We start from the raw sequence: 24,090 nt of genomic DNA on the forward strand, positions 1-24,090 counted from the left end.
AAACGGCACTAAGTACACTTGTGGAACTACAGTACTATGAATATTGGCATCTGTTTCCTGCATTAGAAGGCAATGAGCCAAGCGGCTAGGGGAAGCGATATTCAGTAGCATTAGCCTGCAAACCAAAAATTGTTGACTTTTTTGGCTAGAGGTCGGTTCTTCCCAGCCAAGCCAGTGAAAGGAAATCTCATCAGCAGACAAAATGAAATAAGGGCATGTGCACTGACTTCACTAGGTCCAAATGTACAAAAAGGATAATTGCTTAAAAACTCATTCTTCCAAACAGTGATTTTACCTACATTAAATCTATGTTAGGAAGGTGGCCCAAATCAATATTTGGAAATGCTGTAACTTATCACAGCCAGTTATTGGTTACAAAGATGTTAATTGCACATTTTGTGTGTATGTGTAGGGCAGGGTATCAGGAAAAGGTATTCCTTTTAACAATATTCTAACAAGCATATTTTGTGTGTAGCTTGAGAAATAGGCAATTGGATTGCTGTAATTAACTGCAAAAGCTTGCTGATTTGTTGATGTTATATAATGTCATTTTCTTTCATAAACTCATTAGAATCTTTGTAAATAAATAGTGAAAATTATGCAAAAAGCAAGCAAATCTGGTTGCTGCTTCTTCTTACCATCCTAGGGAGTAATCCAATCAAAGGATTATTGTTACCAAATAGTATTCTGGAATAAGGGTAACCAAATCAAAACATGTCAGAGCTGTTGTGCCATTCAGTTGAGTGGCCGCTTATTCAGCAATCAATTAACCTGAGATAGCAGTTCTTCCAATCTTTGGATTACATGCTCAAGGAACAAACCAGCTGTTAAATCTGGAATCAACAACTCCTACCTAGATAAAGGTGTCTAGATTTTGAGCAGCATGACTCCACCCAGAAGAGGCACTTTACCTGCCTTTTGGTTAATTGGTCCGTATCAACACCTCTGTATTATGTTCAGTTTTTACTTATATCCAGTTCGTTACTGATTTGTTAAGGAAATCTGCTGCCTCACCTGGATCCAAAGAAAAGAAATAGGTTGGTAGATTTCCAGTGACAGCCCCAACACAGTGGGAGGGAGGGAGAGAAATTAACTTTGTGAAGGCCTACAGGACAGGTCATAGGGAGGAACAACTATCGTCCATCACCAATTTCTGCTGCCTACCTGTGAACTAGAAGCAAAACTGCCACAACTGCCTTGCTTTCAAACCCAGCCCACAAAAGTAATGAAAGCAAATACAGTACTATGAAAAAAAATAGTACTCAATGTTGATTAAAGTTTCAGGACAATTAACAGAATCACTCTCCTTCTGTCTTCCAACAGATTGTCAACCAGTGTCACCAAGTCAGTTTTAATCAGGAACCAGCCCAAAACTCAGACAAGGATTTAGATCAGTGTTTTTCAACCTTTTTTGGGCAAAGGCACACTTGTTTCATGAAAAAAATCACGAGGCACACCACCATTAGAAAATGTTAAAAAAATTAACTCTGTGCCTATATTGACTATATATAAAGTAATTTTTCAATTTTTCCCACGGCACACCAGGCAACATCTCGCGGCACACTAGTGTGCCGCGGAACAGTGGTTGAAAAACACTGATTTAGATAATCTGCCACAACTGCAATTTCCTACAGTTGAATCACAACTGCTTGCTTGATTAATTACCTTCCCGAGAATAGCAAATTGCAAACTGGTCTACATAACTTGTTGGGCTGGCTGATATCTGGTTTTCAAGTTCATGATATATCACCAGCTAAACACTGTGATATACCGATATATCACAATGTCTGAAATAAGGCTGGAGCTATGTAGGGACATTGGCTGGCTTCACAGTTTTCCCCCACTGTGATTTTTGCATAGCTCTCTCTCTCTCTCTCTCTCTCTCTCTCTCTCTCTCTCTCTCTCTCTCTCACACACACACACACACACACACACACACAAACATCATTATTTGCAATATATTTCTAGGTCAAAAATTATGAAAGTGAAATCATGATACAGACTTCAAACCAGTTGATTTGCAATATATTGCTGGGTCAAAAATTATGAAACTGATATCACTTGGCCAGCTTACTCAGTCATCAAGAATGGAAACTCATCCAAGGAAGGAAGGAAGGAAGGCTTGGAACATCTTGAGTATAATGCCTACATGAGAATGCTTTCAAGGAATTTTATTAGCTAAGTGTCCAAACAGAAGTTACTGAGAGTCACAGATATTCCTAAGTGTGAAGCAGAGGAACTAAGTTGACAGAAGCCTCCCACCACCTGGAAAAGGCCCTGGCAAATGGCACAATGTAAAGGCAGCATGTTCTCTTTGCCACCATAACCAGCACAATGACCGCTCCCCACATCAAATGGGGGGCGACTTTTGCATGGTCGCACACAGCCCCCCGGATCCCAGTGCGGCTCCCGGTAGTTCAGTCTGGCTTCATCCTCCCCAGGCTGGATACCGGGGTCCCCGCCTACCTCAGCCGATCGCCCAATCCCACCTGGGGAGGCGTTGTCAGGGGATTGGCCAGGTAAGGGGAGGGACCGCCCTGCCCACACAACAGAAGGTGAATCTTACCTGCAAAGCAGCAGTCGGCTCCCACCCTCCCCTCCCCTCCCCTCCATCAGTTAAGTCTTCTTTTGCAGGTTAACCTCTTCTTCACAGGTACGCAGGCGATGCTACGTCAGGCTCACTGTTGAAGGGCTGGAAAGGAATTTTCCTGCATTGGCAGGTTTTGCCTTTCCCGTAGCAAAACATCACAACTTTGGCGGTTTCAGACCTTGGGCGGAATCCTTTAGTCTATCTTCCTAAATGGGGGGGGGGATGAAGCGGTGACCCACATCCCCCTTGCGGCGGTGATACCAGGGTTCCCCGTTAAAGGGGTCTTGGGGGGAGGCATTCGCCATAAACCAAGAGGTTGTCATTGCTCTCCCCTCTAGTGGCGGCAAAACGGGGGGTGGGCTCTCTGCTTGAATATATGTTCTCCAGGGCCAGCCCAATCCCCACACATTCTGGATAACCCTGAAGTCTCCCAGATCCCTGGCTGGGGACTGGGAAGAATAAACGCCCAATGCCTGAGCCAGGGGCATTTCTAGCCCCTTGGCTGCCCGGGCACCCCTGGGGGCGGGGCATTGCGACGCATGTGTGCATCATGACGCACACGCCACAACGCCCCGCCCCCGGGGGTGCCGGGCGACGGCTTTGGGAGACTCCCGAAGCCGCCTCCCCGCCAGCGGCACCCCTTCATGCCGCGGCTGCTCGTGCCGCTGGAAGGGTGGGACTATTTCCGGCGCTGCCGCCCCTCCTCGCTGGCCACCCCTGTGGCTCCACCCCGGCAGTGCCGAAAATAGGGAAAAAAATTTGAAAAAATGTTCAGGGGGCGGGGCCACCGCCCGAAGTGTCAACCCCCTACAGGGCGCTGCCTGGGGCGGCCCGCCCCCCCTTGCTACGCCCCTGGCCTGAGCCAAGGTTTCCCTACATCTGAAACTTAATAAAGTTGTGGCCAATTTTAATCCCATAGCACGTTGAGTCATTATTCCGCTCAGGGGTCGCCTGGGGTCGGGGGGACTCTGCCTGTCTGCGCAACACAGGCCTCCAAATGGGCTTTTAGCTTGATCCTATCCATTGAAAGAGGGTTTTAAGGGTTATTGTATCAATATCCCCAGCGACCATCTAGATCCCCATCTGGTCTATCAATCTCTAGAGACAGATGATACTAACTATTCCTCCACACCTGAAGAAGCTACAGGCACCTGATAATTTCCAGGCAAAGCCTGAATTATCTGTCCATAACAAAGGGAACTATACTATGCTCATCTACTTGTTAAATCTCCAGAAGATGTTCTTCAATAACACTAAAGCAACATTTTGGCCACCACTGGAGATAGGACACTGGGGGTGGGATCATTGAAGGTAATAGCATGGGTATGGCATATCAGTTGCAGTGCCTTCCAGAAGGTGAGTTTCCTGCAGGGAATCCAGCAACATTCAACCCATTGCTTTTGAATGATTTCAAACAGGCTGGTGTCATCTGCATAGCCACGCAACTTGCGAAGATGGACATTTTGTATATATTCCATTAAAGGACATCAACAATATGCTGATAGGACTGCACTCTAGGGAACAGGTTTGGCCAGGGAAGGATCTCTCTAGTCTTCTCCAATAATATAATGCTTCCAAGGAAAAGGGTGGCTGTATAATGCCCCGTGCAACTGTGGGGCTGCTCCACTCTAGTATCTCCCAGTGGCCCTACAGCAGTGGGAGACACCACAGCAAAGAGGCCTTATGGTAGTATTCAACTTTCACGAGGAGGTAGAATATTTTCCCAAGTCCTGTTCCCTCCTACCAGGAGGGAATTGTTGTATTATATCAACATTTCTTTAAGATACAGAAGACTTACGGTACAAATGGTTTTAGAAACCCTGTGCTCAGTAACGTGCCCAAATTCACATGAAAGTCAGTGGCACATGAATTAGCTGAAAGCCAGAGAACGAAGTGCTGCACTGGGCAGTCTCTCAGCATTTCCCTTTTCATAGGAATAGTCTTTATAGCACATGTTTCATTGGCAACTAAAAAAATTCAGGGTTATCATCAGGGTATCTTAAGGATTCAAGTGATCCATTTGATTCAGCAGGGCAAATTAAGAAGTGGATTCAAATTATTACATTTATAGCAATAAAATATCAATTCAAATGAAAATGCACCAGAAGACCACAATCAGGTGTGTGTGTTTTTGTATAATGTAATTTCCACTTAAGGCAACAAATTATGTTGACCAACAAAGGAATGGTTTAAAGAGTAACTGCCGATATTAGTCCTGGAACAGATTTAAACATTTTGCATGAAAAGCTGTCTAAAGCAACAGGTGGTCGTGACCAAGATGCTTAGTACAAGAAGCTTCAAGAATTTTGCAAAGAAGAAAAGAGCACTGCTGGTGTTTATAAGGACATGATACACATGATATAGAGATGCTGTTCTCACACAGAGGGTTTCCATAACACAGAGACACACATTTCATATGCAACAGGCAACATGAGGTCTCTTCACCTCTTCCATGTCTCCATCCACTCATCCTTCTCTGCCCCTTTACTCATGCTCCTATTGGGTCCAGGGGCGTCGCTGGGGAGGGGCGGTGGGGGCGGGACGCCCCCAGTGACAGGGTGAGCAGCGGCGGGTGGGGGTGTCAAGCGGCGGCCCCTCCCGCCACTCCCACGCGCCGCCGCTCCCTCCGTCACCCCCGGAGCAGCAGCACATGGATGGGGTGCTTCTGCCGCTTTTTTTCGGCGGGGGGGGGGCGACCCGCGAGGGGGGTTGTCACCCCCTCCTCGCTGGTCACCCCCCCGCGCCGAAAAAACCGCGGGAGGGCGGGCGGGGAAAGCCTGGAAAGGAAGCAGAGCAGGCGCGTTTAAGCGCCGCTCTGCTTCTTTTTCCGCTTTCCGCCGCTTTTTTTCGGGGGGGGGGGGGGGCGACCAGCGAGGTGGGGGTCACCCGTCACCCCCTCCTCGCTGGTCACCACCCCCCCCGCCGAAAAAAACCGCGGGGGGGGGGCGGGGAAAGCCTGGAAAGGAAGCAGAGCAGGCGCGTTTAAGCGCCGCTCTGCTTCTTTTTCCGCTTTCCGCCGCTTTTTTTTCGGCGGGGGGGGGGGGGCGACCAGCGAGGTGGGGGTCACCCGTCACCCCCTCCTCGCTGGTCACCACCCCCCCCGCCGAAAAAACCGCGGGGGGGGGGCGGGGAAAGCCTGGAAAGGAAGCAGAGCAGGCGCGTTTAAGCGCCGCTCTGCTTCTTTTTCCGCTTTCCGCCGCTTTTTTTCGGCGGGGGGGGGGGGGCGACCAGCGAGGTGGGGGTCACCCGTCACCCCCTCCTCGCTGGTCACCCCCCCGCGCCGAAAAAACCGCGGGAGGGCGGGCGGGGAAAGCCTGGAAAGGAAGCAGAGCAGGCGCGTTTAAGCGCCGCTCTGCTTCTTTTTCCGCTTTCCGCCGCTTTTTTTCGGCGGGGGGGGGGGGCGACCAGCGAGGTGGGGGTCACCCGTCACCCCCTCCTCGCTGGTCACCACCCCCCCCGCCGAAAAAAACCGCGGGGGGGGGGGCGGGGAAAGCCTGGAAAGGAAGCAGAGCAGGCGCGTTTAAGCGCCGCTCTGCTTCTTTTTCCGCTTTCCGCCGCTTTTTTTTCGGCGGTGGGGGGCGACCAGCGAGGTGGGGGTCACCCGTCACCCCCTCCTCGCTGGTCACCACCACCCCCCCGCCGAAAAAACCGCGGGGGGGGGGGCGGGGAAAGCCTGGAAAGGAAGCAGAGCAGGCGCGTTTAAGCGCCGCTCTCCTTCTTTTTCCGCTTTCCGCCGCTTTTTTCGGCGGGGGGGGGGCCGACCAGCGAGGTGGGGGTCACCCGTCACCCCCTCCTCGCTGGTCACCACCACCCCCCCGCCGAAAAAAACCGCGGGGGGGGGCGGGGAAAGCCTGGAAAGGAAGCAGAGCAGGCGCGTTTAAGCGCCGCTCTGCTTCTTTTTCCGCTTTCCACCGCTTTTTTTCGGCGGGGGGGGGGCGACCAGCGACGTGGGGGTCACCCGTCACCCCCTCCTCGCTGGTCACCACCCCCCCCCGCCGAAAAAAAGCCTCGGAAAGGGGGAAATCCCCCCTTTCTGTATACACGTGCGTCGTGACGTCATGATGACGTCACGGCGCGCGCGTCGTGCCCCTCCCCCAGGGGGTGCCTCTGCGCTGCCGCCGCCCCCAGCAGCGCAGAGGCTAGCGACGCCACTGATTGGGTCCTATAGGTATCCTCTATGAATAGGTGCTACACCTGTGCTCTGTGGATCATGCCCTAAGTAATAATAGAAAACAGACTTCCGTATCTGAAATTTATACATTATTCTACCTACAACCCTCCACCGATCACCCTAATTCAAATAAATACCTTGGTAAGGGAGAGGGGGGGGGAAGTGGGCAGAAGGAGAATACAATGATCAAAGTTCTAGCCAAGCAAAAACTTATAATGATTGATTAATGGAAAACAGCACTTATACTCAAAATGCCAGGAGTATTCCGGCTCCAATTCTAAAGAATGGGTTGAGACTGCAATAGCCTTTCGCCTACCTGCTTGGTCCGCAGCAACCTGTAGGGGACTTGTTCCATTGTTTTAAAGAGAACTTGCTTTCATGTACCGGTAATATATTTAGGAATTGGGTACAATTATTTTTTTAAATTATCCTTTAGCAAATGTTAAAGGGTGTATTAAGAGGATTCTTCTGGAGAATAATTGCAAATTAGCATTTGCTTTTGTGTGTGTGCTAAAAGATTGATTAGATCAATTTTAACAGCCCACTGAAAGCAAAATTCCCATTGCCTTTGTTGCCTTAAAGACCTAAATCAAGTCTTCTGCTATTAGTCAATCTAGCAAGTGAGATTATTTGAATGAAGGAAAAGACACTGTAGCTACACTTTCACACATTCTAAGTTAGATGGAAGAGTCATAGACAGCAGCAATATAAGAATCAAGGGGTGGAAAAGACACCCTAGCAGCCTTACTTCTTTTTAGTGAAAATGAGGCTGGCAAATTCCCAGGCACCTCAATATTTCAATATTTGCTGCAGGAACAAAACACTTCCCTCCCCCTAGAAAATATCATTTCATGGGTATCAATGCAGTTCAACAATAATTTTTTAAAATACCCGAGCGACAAAAAAATTGGGATATTTAATATTTTGCAATATTTGTATTATCTGCTAATATTAGTGCTAATATTTAAAAAGCTGTACACAAATGAAGTTGCAAAAAATCCAATAATCAGCTTCCTTTGGTAATTTTCTTAAAAATGAACATAGTGCTCTTTAAACACATCTAGTCCTCCTCCCATATGACACATACAAAGCAACAGGGTTGTAGTAATAATTGCAGCCAACAAAAGTATAAGTTATTGATCGGCATATTAGGCACCCAACTCACGATTGTTAATTTTAACTACCGTTAAAATGTCAACTGTATTTTATAAAAAGTTAACTACACTTTAACTGCAGTGGTTTATGCTTCCTATGTTTCAAGCTACAAGTGGCACTTAAAATAGGTTGATGGGAGAAATCTATGAGGCGACACTGACACGGTACACCCAGCTCCAAACGTATTGCACCTTCTGACTGTTCTGTCTCTTGTACATGGGAGCTCTCTTCCCTGAGTAACTGCTACAGTAAAAGGTAATTTCCACTAAGTAAAGCATGTGGGAAAGTTATGAAACACACATGTGTTCAACAATTTACCATTCATTAAAGGCTATTTTAAAGTATTTGAAATAGAACTTTGATACCCACAACATGTGGTGGGTGATCCAATATTTCATTGCAATGGTAATGGTATCTTAACAGTTATACTGTTAAGTACACAATGAATCACTTAATCCGAAGCACATCTACTATGATGTAAGTCTTACTGAACTCGGATATTTCTACTGTTAGTGTGTTTAGGCCACTGTATTTTATGCTGAACATCCCAAACGTTTAGCTTGTATTGGGAACAGTAAAATAATACCAAAATCAAGCTGATTGCTAAAAGGGAGATTCCTTGTGTTCTATACTTTATACCTGAGCAAATGGTGTGTAAAATTCCCCCAATTTCAGAACAGAATGTTTTAAATTTGATTTATTTAGTCTGAATGGATCCTGAAAATAAAAAGCAACAAGGCATGCCTCATACCCATTTCCAGGTTGGCTTTTAAAAATAGCATTAAATGGGGGTGGTTTTTTTAAAAGAAAAAAAAAACAAGCACACCTAAACATAAGCCTCAATGAAATTCAAATAATTCCATCCTCAGTTCATGAAACATACCACACAATCATCACTGCTTGGACAAAACATTCAAATTAATGCTCTAAACGAAAAGGGATTCTTTTCATTTTAAAACCATGAGACAATGCAAAATATTTTGGGACATAACACCCATCTGAAATGTGTAATTTCATTTTGAAACTTCTTTTTTAACACAAGGCAATGCTGTGCTTTTTTTCCTGCTAGAACAATTTATAAATAGTTACATATGCAGTATCTCCAAGTTTAGCTTGCATATCATTCTAGAAATCTGACAAGTTCATACTGCATAGTGTTGCCTATATATGTATGTTCTGTTGTGTGTATGGTAAAAATGGCAGTAATTGTTTGTTTGTTTTTTAAATCATACTAGATGAAGAATTACCATTGGGAGACGGAGTACAACAATTTTAATCAATAGGTGTTGATAAAATATTTACTTATTTAAAATGCATTTTAATACATGCATGTAACCATGAAACAAGCATATTAAAGAACACTTACTGGTAGAAAATTTATAAGGCAAAAGATTAACAACAAAAAGTAGGCATTTCTAAACAGCTGGTTATTATTAAATATATATTCCTGAAAATTCAGAAGGTTTTTCCCCACTCCCCTAAATACTGTATTTGTAAATCGTATAGCCTATCATTTTGAAAGAATGAAGAAATGAAAGACCTTTCCAAATACAGTGATGAAAAGGTACAGGGATTGATTTGCTTTTAGTTGCAATTATTTGGAACCAGATTTATAACTGCCCATAAAAGGATTTTGATTTGGACTCTGCTTTCTGGTTTAACTACATCTGCATTTAATTCTTTACTTGGCAACATCCTGAATTTGATTTGTCTTTGTTTCCTTCCTGTACTAGAAGAGGGAATTTTCTAGTTATTATTATAAACAATCTAACACATCTTCAAGCAGCACCTTTAACTTCCCTTTTCCTTTTTAAAATAGGCATCTTTCAGCTTTCCTGCTGGTTTATTCCCCAACCAAAACCTCGTTTCTCTGCCTTGAAACAAAGGAATATTCTTGCAGGATACTTTGGTAAAGAAACAGCCTGTGTTGTGGGTAGAATCTATAAAGTCTACAGTACTTCTTTCCGTTCAAAAGAAGCAACTGCCTTAAGATACTGTAACACCAAGCCAATTTGCTTCTTCTGTTCAGCTCCCTCTCTTGAGCAGCTTATCTTCCTTGCATCTCTGGTCCTTGCTCCCATTTTTGTTTCCTCTAACCATAAATGCAGCGGCCAAGTAATCAGCCTGGCTCAGACACACATTTCTGCACAGTGCAAGTCCCATTAAAGTTTTAGGCACTCAACAGCAAATGACAGGCTACATCTGTGTTAAACCCAAACACTAACCCTCCCACTAAACCAAACAAAAGTAGGGATGGAATTTTATGACAATTTTTTTTTCCAGGCTGGGCAGTTTTGCTTCAGAATGGCAAAGAGCCAGCTCAAGGAAATGGGATGGTAATGATGGTGGAATCCACCAGCTTGAGCAAGGCTTCATTTAACCATTCTAAAAAGGTGAGATTCCTAGCCCAGCTCTCTCTGTTAACTTTCTCCTTCTAGCCATGAGCCCAGCCCCTTTTGAGCTTACACTCAGGGAGAGGAAGCACAGAGATCTGAACCTCACTGAACCAGCTAGCTAATTGGTGAACTGCACTTATAACCATCACTGTAAAGTCCTCCTTCTTCCACACCAACTGAACCAGCACAGTACACTTTCTATTTTCCAAGAATGCAGGCTGCTAGCATTGCTGTCTCTCTCTCTCTCTCTGTGTGTGTGTGTGTGTCCGTGTGTTTTACCTCTGCATAAAATGTGTTACAGTGAGTCATTCACACTAAGATGCTTAATGACGGCGGCTGCCTAGATTTAAGAACTAAAGTGTTTCTGAGGCAACACAGATCAGTCACCCCAATTGTTACTTTAACTCTCCCTGGCAAAAATAAATAAATAAATCAGACACCGGCCTATTTATTTATTTTCTGCCTTCGTTTCTTGATGTGAACCTCTTGCCCCGCTCTGGGCAAGTTTTCTGCTAATCACTGCCTGCTGCTTTCAAGATGCTATCCTGCACTCATGCAAGGCAGCAAACGGAAAACATACCATAATTAGCAGCACTCGCCGATGCATCGCCTAACGAGATCATCGTTAGGCGATCGCCTAAATCTGAGAACACCCAGCTTACCTTGCATAGCATTTTAGAACAGTGAAAAAAGGGCGAGAGAAAGAAAAACCCACCACAGCTCTGGTTTTGCACATGCGTGGATGCTTGCAAAACCACACACACACACACGCAAAACAAACCCTGGAACTGTCACAACATTCATGTCACACACTGGAAGCACTAAGGTTACAATATGAGCGTTAGAAAACTTAAACGCTGCGCCGTGACTTCGGCTTCAGGGCCTTTCAGAAAAACACATTTCTCTATACAACACAGGCACGCTTTCCTTTAAAATGCTTCTTTCTCTCTCTCTTTATTGCCCCAAATCTCCACGAGGTCAAAACAGCCATTCAAGTCACAGTGGTGGCGATGAAACTAGAAACTTTCCTCTAAGCCCATCTATTTGGAGATGCTGTCGATCCCTCGCAGGAATCTCCCGGGCTGGGCTGGGCTCCAGCGGGCATGGCAGCAGAAGCAGGCCCTGCAAGCCCAGCCCGAGGAGCCCAGCCGAGACCCGGGACAGCCTACTACCAGTTGCTACTTTTCTCCAGCTGAGGGGATTCCGCCTTGTTGAGGATCCGTGGCCAGCACGACGGCTCGCCCGCCTTAGCAAGCCCGGGCACTCCTCGTCCTCCTCCTCCCCGGTTCCCTTCCTCGGGCGAAATCTCCTCCACCCTTCCTGACTGACTACCATGCAAGGAGAAGAAGGAGAACGGGGGGCGGGAGGGGGACCGGGACCCTGCCGGACTCAGGTGGGACTTACGTGGTGGCAGAAGGGAAGGGCCCGTCTGCGGAGAGGTTTATCACCAAGGACTGCAAAAGGGTCAGGGTGAAAAAGAGCCACCAGCCAGCAGCCATCTTCCTGATCGAAGATCGATGCCCCCTTGCCCACAAGTGCCGGATAAAAGGATGATGATGATAATATTAATAATAATGTTGTTGTTGTTGATGATGATGATGATAGTGGTGAAGTTAAAAAATAATAACAATCGGGGAGAGCACGGGAGGAATAATACTAATCAATCAATCTCTCTCTCTCCTCTTCTGTGTAAAGCCACAGGCAGCTTCAGAGGAGAAGCAGGCAGCGGCGGCTCCTCGGGGGCGGCTGGGCGGAGGGAAGCGGCGGCCGCGCTCGGCGGGTGGAGGGCGGGAAGAAGCGGGAGACGCAGCCAGAGGCGGGCGGGCGAGAGAGGCTCTTGCTACTCGGGCGGCGGCAGCTTCTGCTTGCTGTGATCCGCCGCCATCGGGGCTACTTTTGTAACAGATCCCGGCTCCCTCGCGCGCGCGCGCGCGTGTCTGTTTCGGGGTGTGTGTGTGTGTGTGTGCGTGCGCGCGTTTCCTCCCCTGATTTATCCCCCCGATTGCAGGCAGCCGGGAGGAGGAGGAGGAGGAGGAGGAGAGGGACGAGAGGGCGGGGTGGGAGCGGTTGGCGAGCGAGCGAGGGAGGGAGTTGCGAAGGGAGAGGCTTGCCGCGTCTGGGTTTCTCTCCGCTTCCATGATCTGGGGGGTGGGGGGTGGGAGTCCTCCTCTCGCAGGAGGGCCGGGTCGGAGCCTCCTCCGAGGGAGATGAGCTTCGCCATACAAGGGAATCAAAGGAAACTCCCAAAGTTAAGTGTCTGATCTTCCCTGAGGTGGGAGAAGGGCGGGGTGGTGTCTGGTCGAGGCTGCGTGCTGCTGCAGCCGGCATATTAATATTATTGTTGTTGTTGTTATCGTCGTCGTCATCATCATTATTATTACAAAATATACGCCGCCCTTCGCCCGAAGATCGCAGGGCGGTTCACAACATTAAAATGCAAAAGTTTGATACATGCAGAAGGCAGGCAAAGAGATTTCCTGGGCAGGTAATAAAGGGACTTGTGAGCGCAGGCGCCCTTCTGTTCTGGAGTTGCAAAGGTCTTTATGGCAATCGCTTCGCAAACATCCACTGCAAAGGAGCTGGAGACAAATCACGCCCAGGGTGATCTTTCAGCTCCGCTGACAGCTCTTGGGCTATAGGTGAGTGTAGAACGGGGAAGTGTCAGCCCTGTGTCATCCGCGAGGATCCCAGGGCCAAGTTACGCGTCGACGAAGGGCTCTCGACTCCGAAACGTGGGCATTTATTTGTTCGACAGCGATTGAATAGCTGTGGGTTGTTGTTGTGTTTCCATCTGCTGAGCGAGGGGGCAAAGTGAACAGATTCTAATTAGAGGAGGGGGGAAAGATGCAGCCAGAAAGACTTTAATCTTATCATTCAAGAGAGAAGAGGGGGGTGAGTTACAGTCTGCAGAACAGAAGATTTCCCTGAGGGGGTGCCACCCTTTCCCAAACACACAGCAAACCTTTACCAAGGAGAACTGCTGCAGCTTCTGGCCATTAGTCATTATCAACCCCCAACTCTCTCTCTCTTGACTTCTCCAGGGCAACCAGGTAGCTATTCTACATGCGCAGAGACAGGGATGCACCCACAGCCCTCCAGCATCCCTGTAGCAGCCAGGGAGAAGGTGGTGGTGCCCCCATTGTTTTGTCTTGTCCCAGCATGTGCAGTTCAAAAGTGCATGACAGACCCTTGATATAAGGGCTATGGCATTTCATGTCTTTCATTTATTTATTACTTACATTTACTACTTACATTTTTAGTGCCTGGTTGTTGTGATCAGAGTGACATTCCTTTTTCTGACCAGCCCTGGTTATTATCCTGGCAAAGGGTATGTTTGACAGCTGGCTGGGTTTGGGTTGGGACTTAAAACCTTTTCAGAGAGAAGCCTGGGAACTCTGATTGCAGGCACAGATTGCTGCCCTCCTGCCCATGGAGCTATTAGCAGGGATAGGCAATGCGGTGCCCTCCAGACGCTGCTGGACTCCAGCTCCTGACATCCCTGACCATTGGCCATGCTGTCTGGGACTGATGAGTGTTGGAGCCCAAGAACATCTGTAAGGGACCGCATTGCCTACTCCTGAGCTGTTGCATTACTTACACCAGTGTTTTGCGGACTTGGGTGTCCAACTGTTGTTGAACTACAACTCCCATCATCCCTGCCTACTGGTCCTGCTAGCTAGGAATGTTGGGAGTTGGAGTCCAGCAACAGCTAGGGATCCAAATTTTATAAATGCTGGTCTATACTGAGGAGAAGACGCTTCCTGGCAAAATGCATAGGGAAAGGTACTGGAGAAGTTTGTGATGTCACTTTATTGTTCCTGCGGTTACTGTATGTTGATTGACTCACGGGAGCATTGTCATTGACACTGAGATTGCTATGTGTCATCATAATTACAACTAAATACACTATGGGAATGGCTGTCTTTGTTGATGTGCTGCCTTTTTTTGTATTGCTATATTACTGTGCTTCTGAAGAAGTGGAGGATACAAATAGTTATACCAGAGTAAGATCCATTCTTGCATGTTTATTAAATGATGCTTTGTAAAGGTCTAAAAAGTAACAGGCAAAAAGCAGGCCCCAGTGGAATTATCTCCAGGGATCCTGGTGTCTGGCAAACGAGCAACAAACTGTGAATTCTGTTTTGAAGCAAAATCCCTACTGGAGCGCAATCCTATACATGTCTACTCAGGAGCGGATCCAATCAAGTTCAAGGGGCTTACTCCCAGTTAAATGTGTTTATGGTTGCTGTGCTGCCTAAAGATTCAAGCTCTGACTCTAAGCAAGAACTCCAGATCTTTGACTTTGGGGCTTGATTTGACCTGAACCACAGTATGTATATTTCATGCTATTTTAAATATGGAGCATGTGTCTCATTGTAAAGATACAAACACCTGGCTCTCCAGATCTTATTAGTGTGCAATTTCCATTATTCCAGACCACTGGCCATGCCAGCTGGAGCAGACAGGAGCTGGAGACCAGCTACATTTTAGAAGCTACAGGTTGCCCATTCCTGCTTTAGAATAACATGGTTACTAACACAAGACCATCAATGCCTACTCAGAAATAAGCCCAATGGAGTTCAATAGGGCTTACACCCAGGTAAATGTGCATAGGATAATTGCAACCTAAATCACCTAGTAGTTCATAACAGAAGTGAAGTTTGAACTGGGGACTTGGGGCTTTCATCGCTCCATCTTTTTCCTGTGATGCTACATTACTGGTCCAGCCAGTAAAAGTCTCAAGTAACTAATGTTGTGATCTGAAAAGCCAGGACACCCTAGACTCTGCCAAGCTTCACTCATGATCTGACAAATTCTGTTACGCTCCATCCTGGATCTACCAGGCTCTGTTCCATCTCTGCTCCTCACCTGCCAGGCTCTTGGCTTGGCTCCATCCTCTACTTAAGTGTGCAACCCCAAAATAGAATATATTCAATAACAGGCACTGCACTGGCAGTTATTGGTGCTCAAGAGCTGCTTCAGGGGCACCTCGTGCCCACTGGAATCTGCCCCATAGTGGGGCTGGCTCTGCACTCTGGCCAAAGCAGTGAAAACAAAGATTGAAGAGTGGGTTTCAAGCTCCGAGTATCAATCCCATAGTACGAGGCATGCAAGAATAAAAGTGCCTCCCATGATGCCAGCTCCCTATGTAACAATAGCTCATCTTTGTCTCTGATCCATAAAATTTTCATTCTTAAGTGCTTAAAAGCACCACTTATTACAGAGAAGATGCAGCTTTGTGGCCGAGCGTATGTTTTATTATATGCAGCAGCCGCAGGATCAATCCCCCACATCTCCAGTGGAAGTGAGGCAGTGAAATTATTCAGACTCCAAAGAGTCCCTAAACAGGCCGTGTTTACAGTGCTGTGCTAGATGGGCCGTGACACTGTCCTTACAAGACATAGTCTGTAACCACAGTTAACATCCTGTTTCATAGAACTGGATATGAGCAGGTTTGGGGGAGGCAGCTTTCTTGATGGGAGCTCACTTCCGATAAAAGATGTAAAGAAGACCATGCACCTAATAAAAGAAATAGGGGCTTGTTCATTTTATTTATTCATTTTTATTAACAGTTTGTATACTGCGGTATATCTGTTTAAATATCTATTTAAAAATACTAATATATGTTATAAAATATCAGTAACATAAAATTCATAATTAATTTGACATGCAAAATATTGAGATAAAATACAACCTTATTTTCATTAATATAATTTTGCTATTATAGTTTTTCTTGTTTCTTTGTTTTCTTTCATTTTGCTTTTGAATCGGATATGCTTAAATGACGTATTTCACATTTTGTTCTGTTTCCTTTTTTTAAAAAAGCACCCTTCACCATTTACATATGCAAATTGCCTTTCTACATTTCCCCATTTGCTTGATTAGTTCAAGATAAGTGTCAGTCCTAATGTAAATGTGAGCAACTGATCCAAATATTCTGGAGTGTCTGTTGCACTGTGCCCTGCGTTGAATCCTGTATGAGGTTTGGCAAAAATGTCAAGTTTTGCTCTCAAAATTTGATTGGCGGTGGTGGGGACTAAATATCACATCTTACCAGTTTTAGGGAAACTACTTCAACCATTTACTGTATTTGTCAGAGTCAATATAGGACATTGCATTTGTCATACAATTCATTATTTTTTTATTCAAAAAAACTGATACTGTTAAAAATTCAAATTAGAATTTTTGCAAGTGTATTTGAGAAGTGTGTTCCCCTGCATTAGTTTCAGCTCTAATTGCAATGTAATTTTCTAGATATTGTATGTGAAATAATTGCATGGAACTCCTTTTAAATAAACATCCTAATGGGAAAAGCTTTTTTTAAGGCAACAAACTAAGTAATAAACTACACTTAATTTATAGCTATTCATATAACCAATATTTATATGGTTGCACTTACTGCCATATTTCCTTGCACTGACATCTCATAAAACAACACAAGCAGGGTCACCCCCACAATGGAAAGTGTCAAACTTTCACACAGGGTATCATAAGTCTAATCATAATCTGGTTAGCATGGCTATATGAATAGGCACCTAACTACTAGTTTACAGAAGCTACAGCTCAAGAGATGGGACAGCTCCCAAGTCATCATTCCCCTCCCCCCCACACACACCGTGTTTTAAATTGTAGCATGTAGGCTGATAAAATGATAGCTTTCATTTTTCTCAACATTAATTATATGCCACACAGGAGCCCATACTTGAAGGCATTGCTACAAAAACACTTGCAGTTAGAGCCTGCCTGATACCTCTCATTACAAGGAATTTTAAATTGTTTATAACTCCGCTCCACTTAAAATGCATCTTTGAAAGGTAACCCTTGAGAATATATGGATGCTATTTTGTATCCTCTGTAATTCTATCTGATTACCATCAGCATTAGAGCCTTGCCTCTTCTATGCTTTCTTCTTCAAATGAAATATCTGGGTTTTCTCCAGTTGATATTTGCTTATCATTTTCATTCCAATCTATTAAATGAGCTTGATTCTTCTCTGTTCTCTGCAAAATACCAGTGCAAGTTGCATTCTCTTTCGTTTTATTGTGCAGGATGTGTTTTATTGTTCAGAACAGACTTGTTTCAATGTGGAAAATGATTTTGTATTTTGTGTTATCATTGCTTCTGAAATGCATAGTCTGCCCTGCGGTGGCCCCTCTGCATTCCTAAAACAGCATTCCCAATGTGTTCTTTTGCAGTGATCAATATAAATAATAAAATGTATAAGTAAAAATAAAAACATATTGAATGATTTCTTTGTTTCCAGGAACAGTGCAATCCTGTGCATATCACCCCAAAAGGATTTTATTTTAGAATGACACCATGCTCCATCATTTTTCCTTAATTTATATTATATGAAAATATATCATGCTTCTCGCTCCTAAATAATGGGGCTTTCTTTTCCTGAACCAATGGCAAGTTTTCAGGGGGACTGAAAGCAATATATACCAGATTGCTATACAGTGGCACCTCGGGTTACAGACGCTTCAGGTTACAGACTCCGCTAACCCAGAAATAGTACCTCGGGTTAAGAACTTTGCTTCAGGATGAGAACGGAAATCGCGTGGCAGCGGCAGCAGCGGGAGGCCCCATTAGCTAAAGTGGTGCTTCAGGTTAAGAACAGTTTCAGGTTAAGAACGGACCTCCGGAACAAATTAAGTTCTTAACCTGAGGTACCACTGTATATCATATGTATATTAGATGATAAAGTGATGAGAGAATGTAGTTCAGGGCTGACCCAAGATCTACCACATGAAATAGGTGTGATGAAACTCTAACCCTCCATGTGTTGCCAGACTTCAGCTCCAATTAGACTGCATTTCGCCTCATCCCATCGCCTCATCAACATCCGCAGGATTACAGCTTCACTATCTGTGGCCTAGAGCCTCTTTAGCTGTCTCCGTCTACACTTGGAGTCCCTCTCAACAAGCCTCCTGTCTGCCCACCATGAAGCAGAAATAATAGACTTTCATTTATATGCCACACTTCCACAAAATAAATTGTGTTCAAGGTGGCTGACAATATAAAATACATAAATATATATCTGTAAGCATTTGAATAAGAATATATTTGAAACATGTTCAGTAATGCCTCAATGATTCATTAATACATTTATTTTAAAAAATAAATAAGAAAATACAAAATTTAGAGAGTTTTGTAGTTAAGAAAAAGACTACAGCAGCCCTTCTATATATTTCATCCTAAACAGAATTACTTGAGAGTAAGTACTTCACAATGAGTTTTCAATGTGACTGACTTCAAAGCACAAATATGTAGGAACGCACCCTATGGTCTATTCTGAAAGAAAATATCACAGGTTGTTGAAGTAGATTGGAAGGTTAATTTATTTGAAAAGCTGCAAGAAGAAATAGCAATGAGACAATGGTGGAAAAAGTGAGAAAGTACATAGAAAGCATGCTTAAAATCACCAGAGGAAGATGTTGAAATAGCTGAATATGAACTTACTTACTTATTTACTTACTTACTTTATTTAAACTATTACTGCCCTTCAGTTTGAGATTTCCAGGTGGTTTATAACACAACAAAACTTTATTTTTGGTTTCATATTCAAATAAACAATAATTGAGCAAAGAAAACCTTAGCTTGCAGCATCTAAAGTTATAGCTCAGCTTAGCTTGTTCTATAGGTTTTAGCTACCATTAAAAAAAAAAACCCTTATCATTCCAAGACCTGATTTCCAATCTAGCCATTTCCCAAAAGTTTGTGTACAGATATACGTCGAGGCAATTGGCCTGTTGTCATGTTACAGGTAAGAGGGTGTGAGATCTGATGCATATCACTTTAAAAGTGTTAGAAGTGGGTGGGAGGGCATTTTTAAAGAATCGGATGCCATGTTTTACACACTTGCAAATTCCAGTATATAAGTTATGCTTGCTTTAAACTTTAACAGTCTGGACCTGAGCCATCGAATAGCCCACCTGCACCCTGACTGACTGACTGACTTACTCTCACACACACACTGAGATCTCAGTCAGAGGCATCACCTTGATCTGTGTGGTGGGTAATCAAGGGAGAGATCATTCTCTCTGGTGGATCTACACCTTTGGAAATCTCCCCCGCCTCTCTGCTGTGGCAGGCAGTTATGTGTCAGGCTTTCCAGAAGGCCTTAAAAACCTCATTTGTTTCAATTGGCCTTCCCTGAGTATTTTTTGGTCCCACTTGCTGAATGGGTGCTGAAATATTTTTATGTTAGAACTTTGTGAATCTGTTTTATCCTTGGTTTTAGTAATTAGATAGATGGATAGATGATAGATTGATAAAAGATAGATAGATAGATGATAGTAAGTTGCTCTGGGCAGGCTTTGCCTGGAAAAATGACATATAAATGTTTTAAAATAATTTCTCTTGTAGGGAAACACCAAGTTCCCCACGCTCTGAAAATTATAACTCATATAATGTTGGCATCTTATTCTAAACTCGGACTTTGGTTTCTCATCGGCTGTACTCCTGCCTAAACAGAGGATGGACTCTTCTTTGTAACAACATTAATCACTCTGTTTATTTTCTCAGGCTTTCCAGATGGATTTATTAAGCAATGGCCCTACTCCACAGGACTCACTTCTTGCTCCTTATCCTTTCGGGTAGCATAAATAACAACTGTCCAAGTCCAAGGCTAGGCATTATCTTCCAGAAGTGATTTAGATAGAGGTACCCTCAATTCTCAGCTGTTTGTTTTTCTCCTTTCTCCTCATTTACTTCTCCTTTGACCTTTTCTGGCCTTCTCACCTTTCCTTTGATCCCATCTGAAAAAGCTTCAGGAGACACTTGTTAACATATGTCAAAGTGGACAAAAAAGTTAAGGAGAAAACAGGCGTCCCAAATGAAAGGATGAACTGCCTAATAGACAGGAAATGACAAAAAACAAAGATTAAGAAAGGAAACAAATAACAAAGGGAGAAAAGAGATAAAAGCAAGGACTAGAATTAACAAAAGTGAAGGGAAGCAAGGAAAGAAGGAACAAAGGAAGGTTAAGAATGAGGCCCAGCTATAGAGGGGCCATCCGTGCAACAGAGAGGTATTTGTTCAGTAAAGTACTTAGCTATAATAATATGCAGCTAAATTATGAGAGAAAAAGATAAGAGGAGTGAGAATAACAGGAGAAAAACGAAGGCCAATTTGGTTCTGTTATTCAAATGCATGTTCTCAGATGGAAGGCATTTTGCACATGGTCAAAGGTACTTTATTCTTGGATCACTTTACAAACTTTTGCAAAACATTGTGTTCTGCCTTGAATAAAGGCATTCTGCCCATGTTCTGAGATACTAGAAAACCAGAACAATACAATAAAGCCTCGATACACTTGTATTTTTGAAATTAGCTACTAATCATTATGAAAATGAGTGACAACATTTGGGAAAGGTAGTCTGTTTTTAAAAATAAATAAAAATAAATAAATACTTTAAACAATGACTGACTTCAGGCTGTAGAAAATCAAATGAAAGCTTTGGTTGTTTAATCTGCCAGTTGAAATTTATAACCCTAATTTTTGCTTTTGGTGGGCAATGAATAATTATCATGATGGTTACCCAATTTTCTTTGGCATATTGTAACTGAGTATTAAGCCTACAGTATAATAGGGGGAACACACTTAAATAAGGCAGCTATTATTTGCCATCGCTTTAACTTAATTATATTGTGAATGAAAATGTGACCCTTCAGCCTAAACGACCATTATGTCCCAAAAACCACAACAAGGGTGACAAAAGATATTTGATATTCTGTTTCATTATGTGAACACACCAGAGCCGTCTTTCCCATTGGTCTCAGTGGTTCGTTGCGCCAGGGCACCGGCCTCTCAGGGGCACCCTAGCGAGTGGGGGAGCTGCACGGCTTTGCCGGCAGCCTCCCCTTTCCCTGCACGCCCACCAGCTGTGCCCCGCCAACTATATGGCTGACGGGTGTGCAGCTTCCCTCCCAAGCCTCTGCATCTGCTAAAGACAGCCCTGCTCCCGATCGTTGTCCTCCTCCTGCTTACTGGCGAAAGGTGGCGCGCAGCCTTCCCGGGCTGCCTTCTCGGGTGCCCCGACACCAGAGAACATGTCTGCCAGCACGTTTTCCTGCTTGATCGTCGCCACCATGCTGGGGATTGGGGTGGTGAGGGAGGCAGAGGACATTTTCCACTGCCCCCTCCCTTGTTTTGGAGTTGGGGGGGGCGCCGGAGGGATCTTTGCACCACGGTGCCGGATATGCTTAAGACGGCCCTGGAAGTGAGAGTGAGTAACAGAATGCTGGCTTCTTTCCTGAACACCGAATAGCAAAGGGAAGAGTCATAGCTCAGTGGTATAGGGTATATATTTTGCACTCAGAAGGTACCAGATGCAGCCCCCCCCCCCCGTTTCCTTAGGTAGGGCTGGAATGTTCCCTCTCTGAAACACTGCAAAGGCTCTGCTGCTCAGTGGAATGGTACTGAGTTAAATGGACCGACAGTCTTACTTGGTACAACACAGCTTCCCGTGGTCCTATATTGAGAACATATGAAGAGCTTGGCTGCTGGGTCAGAGCAAAGGCCTACTCAAGCCAGCATCTTGTTCTCACGGTGGCCAAGCAGATGCGGGGGGGGGGGGGGAGTCTGCAAGCAGGACCTGAGGGAAGCTGAGCTTTCTTGTAATCCCCAGTGAGTGGCATTCAGATGCGCACTGCATCCAAATACACTAGGAGATAAAGCCATTAACCTCATTAGTCCCTGACAGCCTTATCTTCCATCAACTTGACTGATTCGTTTTCAAAACCAGCCAAATGAGGTAGCCATACAGGGGTTTCCCAAATGCCATGTGTATGGACATGCCATACAAAAGAAATTACGAGTAGGGAAGGACATAGAAAGTGGTTGACTTAAGAGGAGACAGCAGCCATTAAGGGGAACATCAGATGGAGAGAGCACAACGAAGTGAAATAGAAATGAAAGATGACTTAATTTGTGTGTCTGTGATGAGAGCTGATGCTAAAGAAGGGCTACTAGTGCTTAAGCTTTTTTTTTCATTTTGATATTAAAAGCTCATAAGAGATGTGTGGTCTTTGGAGGGAATCTGCATATTAATGTGCAAGAGCCTTCTTCAAGAAGCATAGGAAGAAGTGAGTTTAACACAAAGTCTTGAACCCTTGATTTAAAACCAAACACTGGAACAGCCTCCAACCGAAAGTTCTCCTTGAGCTAATTGAAACAGAATGTTCAAAGATGTGTCTGAATATTTTTAATACATGGTTTATAAGCTCAGTAACTCAATATGTAATTGTACCCAGCCTGCCAAGTGGAATTGCCAAGTATTAGGTGAACCAGGGGAAATATTGCACTCCCAAAAAATAAAAATAAAATAAAAATAGATCAGTCATAGGCTCCTGAATGTGTAGGTGGAATTTGAAAGCAACAATAGGATAACAGTGCAGTTTCAGTGAGTGGGGGTAGGAAATCCATGCTTCAAATATAGCCAGTACATCTGTTTACTAACTATTTTTACCTACAGCTGCAAATATCTGAAATCTCAGAGATTTTTTTTACTTATCTAAAACAATTTTTAGCTTCTATAAATAACTCCCAACTCGTTTTTTCTTCATAGATGAAGTGGTAACAATTTGCTTTATTCCCTCCCACTACTGCCATAAAAATGGCCTTTGAAACTCTCAGATCACCTGATGGGTTGCTAAATTATTGTTTCATTTTTTATACAAGTGGTCGTGGCTCATTTCTGACCCCTGAAAACAGAGGTTATAATGGGAACACACAGGGACTTTAAAACTATTGCCTCCGCTGCTTTTTCTGCTTTTGGCTGCCGTAGATTTGAATGCTCCATCTACTTTTGCCATGTAATTTCACTGTGGGAAGTGGTGGAGTTACTGTTTCAATATTTCATAATAACATTTTGGGCATTGTTCCACGTTGGTTATACATACTAGAAGGAAGACCTAAAGACAGTGGAAGGGGATTTCCAATCCTAGGGCCACATTCCATTCCGAGGGCCACATGCCGATGGTGGGTGTGGGCAGAGGCAAAAGTGGGAGGAGCAATGAAGGTAGACTAGTTTGTACACATACTCACAGGTCCCTCTTTATCCTCTAACCAGACAGCCCAGAGGTATTTTCAGAGTTCAGCAAACACATTTTAGTCCAGGCAAAAACATTTGGAGTGCAAAGCAGGCCCAGTGAGAGGTGAGGCCTGGAGGGTGTTCTGAAGGCCAGGCAGAGACGCTTGGAGGACCACAATTGGCTTGAGGTTCCCCGCCACTGACCAAAAATATCAATGCAAGACATAAGGATATCAAACTCATAGCATTTGTGCTATATTGGGGTGGTTTCACAGGACCTCAAATGTTCCTATGGACTGCATCCAACAGCAGCTGTGCCACAGTGAAGAGCTCGCACAAGTCATGGCTGCTGATTTTCATACATCTCTGCTACCCACTTAAGTCCAAAGTCCCTGGAAAAGCTACAGCAAAGAACTGGGGGCCTCCTGGTGCAGAAAGGGAAATGGTGTGCAGGGGGCTGCACTGGCTATGAAAATCTGATGCCCCAACATGTGAAACAATGTGCATTCCACTAAATAACTTTTCACTTTCTTCCTTTTTAAAAAAAGAGAAAAGTTTGTTAGTATTTTGTGAAGTAGCAAACAAAAATACTGAACATCACAAGAAATCAAACAAGGTTATACTCAACATAGACAATTTTCTCCTCATTCACATTGTGAGGTATTTCCCCCTTCTTCATGAAGCTGAATAAGACCAGGGGAGGACTCATTGGTAATCTTTTGTAATAGGATGCCCTGAGTG

At 44.5% G+C, this 24,090-nt stretch overlaps 1 protein-coding gene across 9 annotated transcripts in view; it reads right to left on the bottom strand.

The window, feature by feature from the left end:
• The window catches only part of CACNA2D1 (calcium voltage-gated channel auxiliary subunit alpha2delta 1), a 400,043-nt gene that overhangs the window by 368,327 nt on the left and 7,626 nt on the right, over positions 1 to 24,090 (bottom strand). For 8 of the 9 annotated variants that reach the window (XM_033162979.1, XM_033162986.1, XM_033162984.1 and 5 more), the window contains exon 2: positions 11,717 to 11,858. In XM_033162979.1, the coding sequence (XP_033018870.1) occupies positions 11,717 to 11,811 (95 nt within the window). In that variant the 5' untranslated portion in view covers positions 11,812 to 11,858. Of the gene's footprint in view, positions 1 to 11,716; positions 11,859 to 12,334; positions 12,347 to 24,090 lie in introns of those variants that run through there. The other variant, XM_033162980.1, reaches the window with a different exon arrangement.

This window comes from Lacerta agilis, chromosome 10 (assembly GCF_009819535.1).
Source record: "Lacerta agilis isolate rLacAgi1 chromosome 10, rLacAgi1.pri, whole genome shotgun sequence".
In the NCBI taxonomy this organism is placed as follows: Eukaryota; Metazoa; Chordata; class Lepidosauria; order Squamata; family Lacertidae; genus Lacerta; species Lacerta agilis.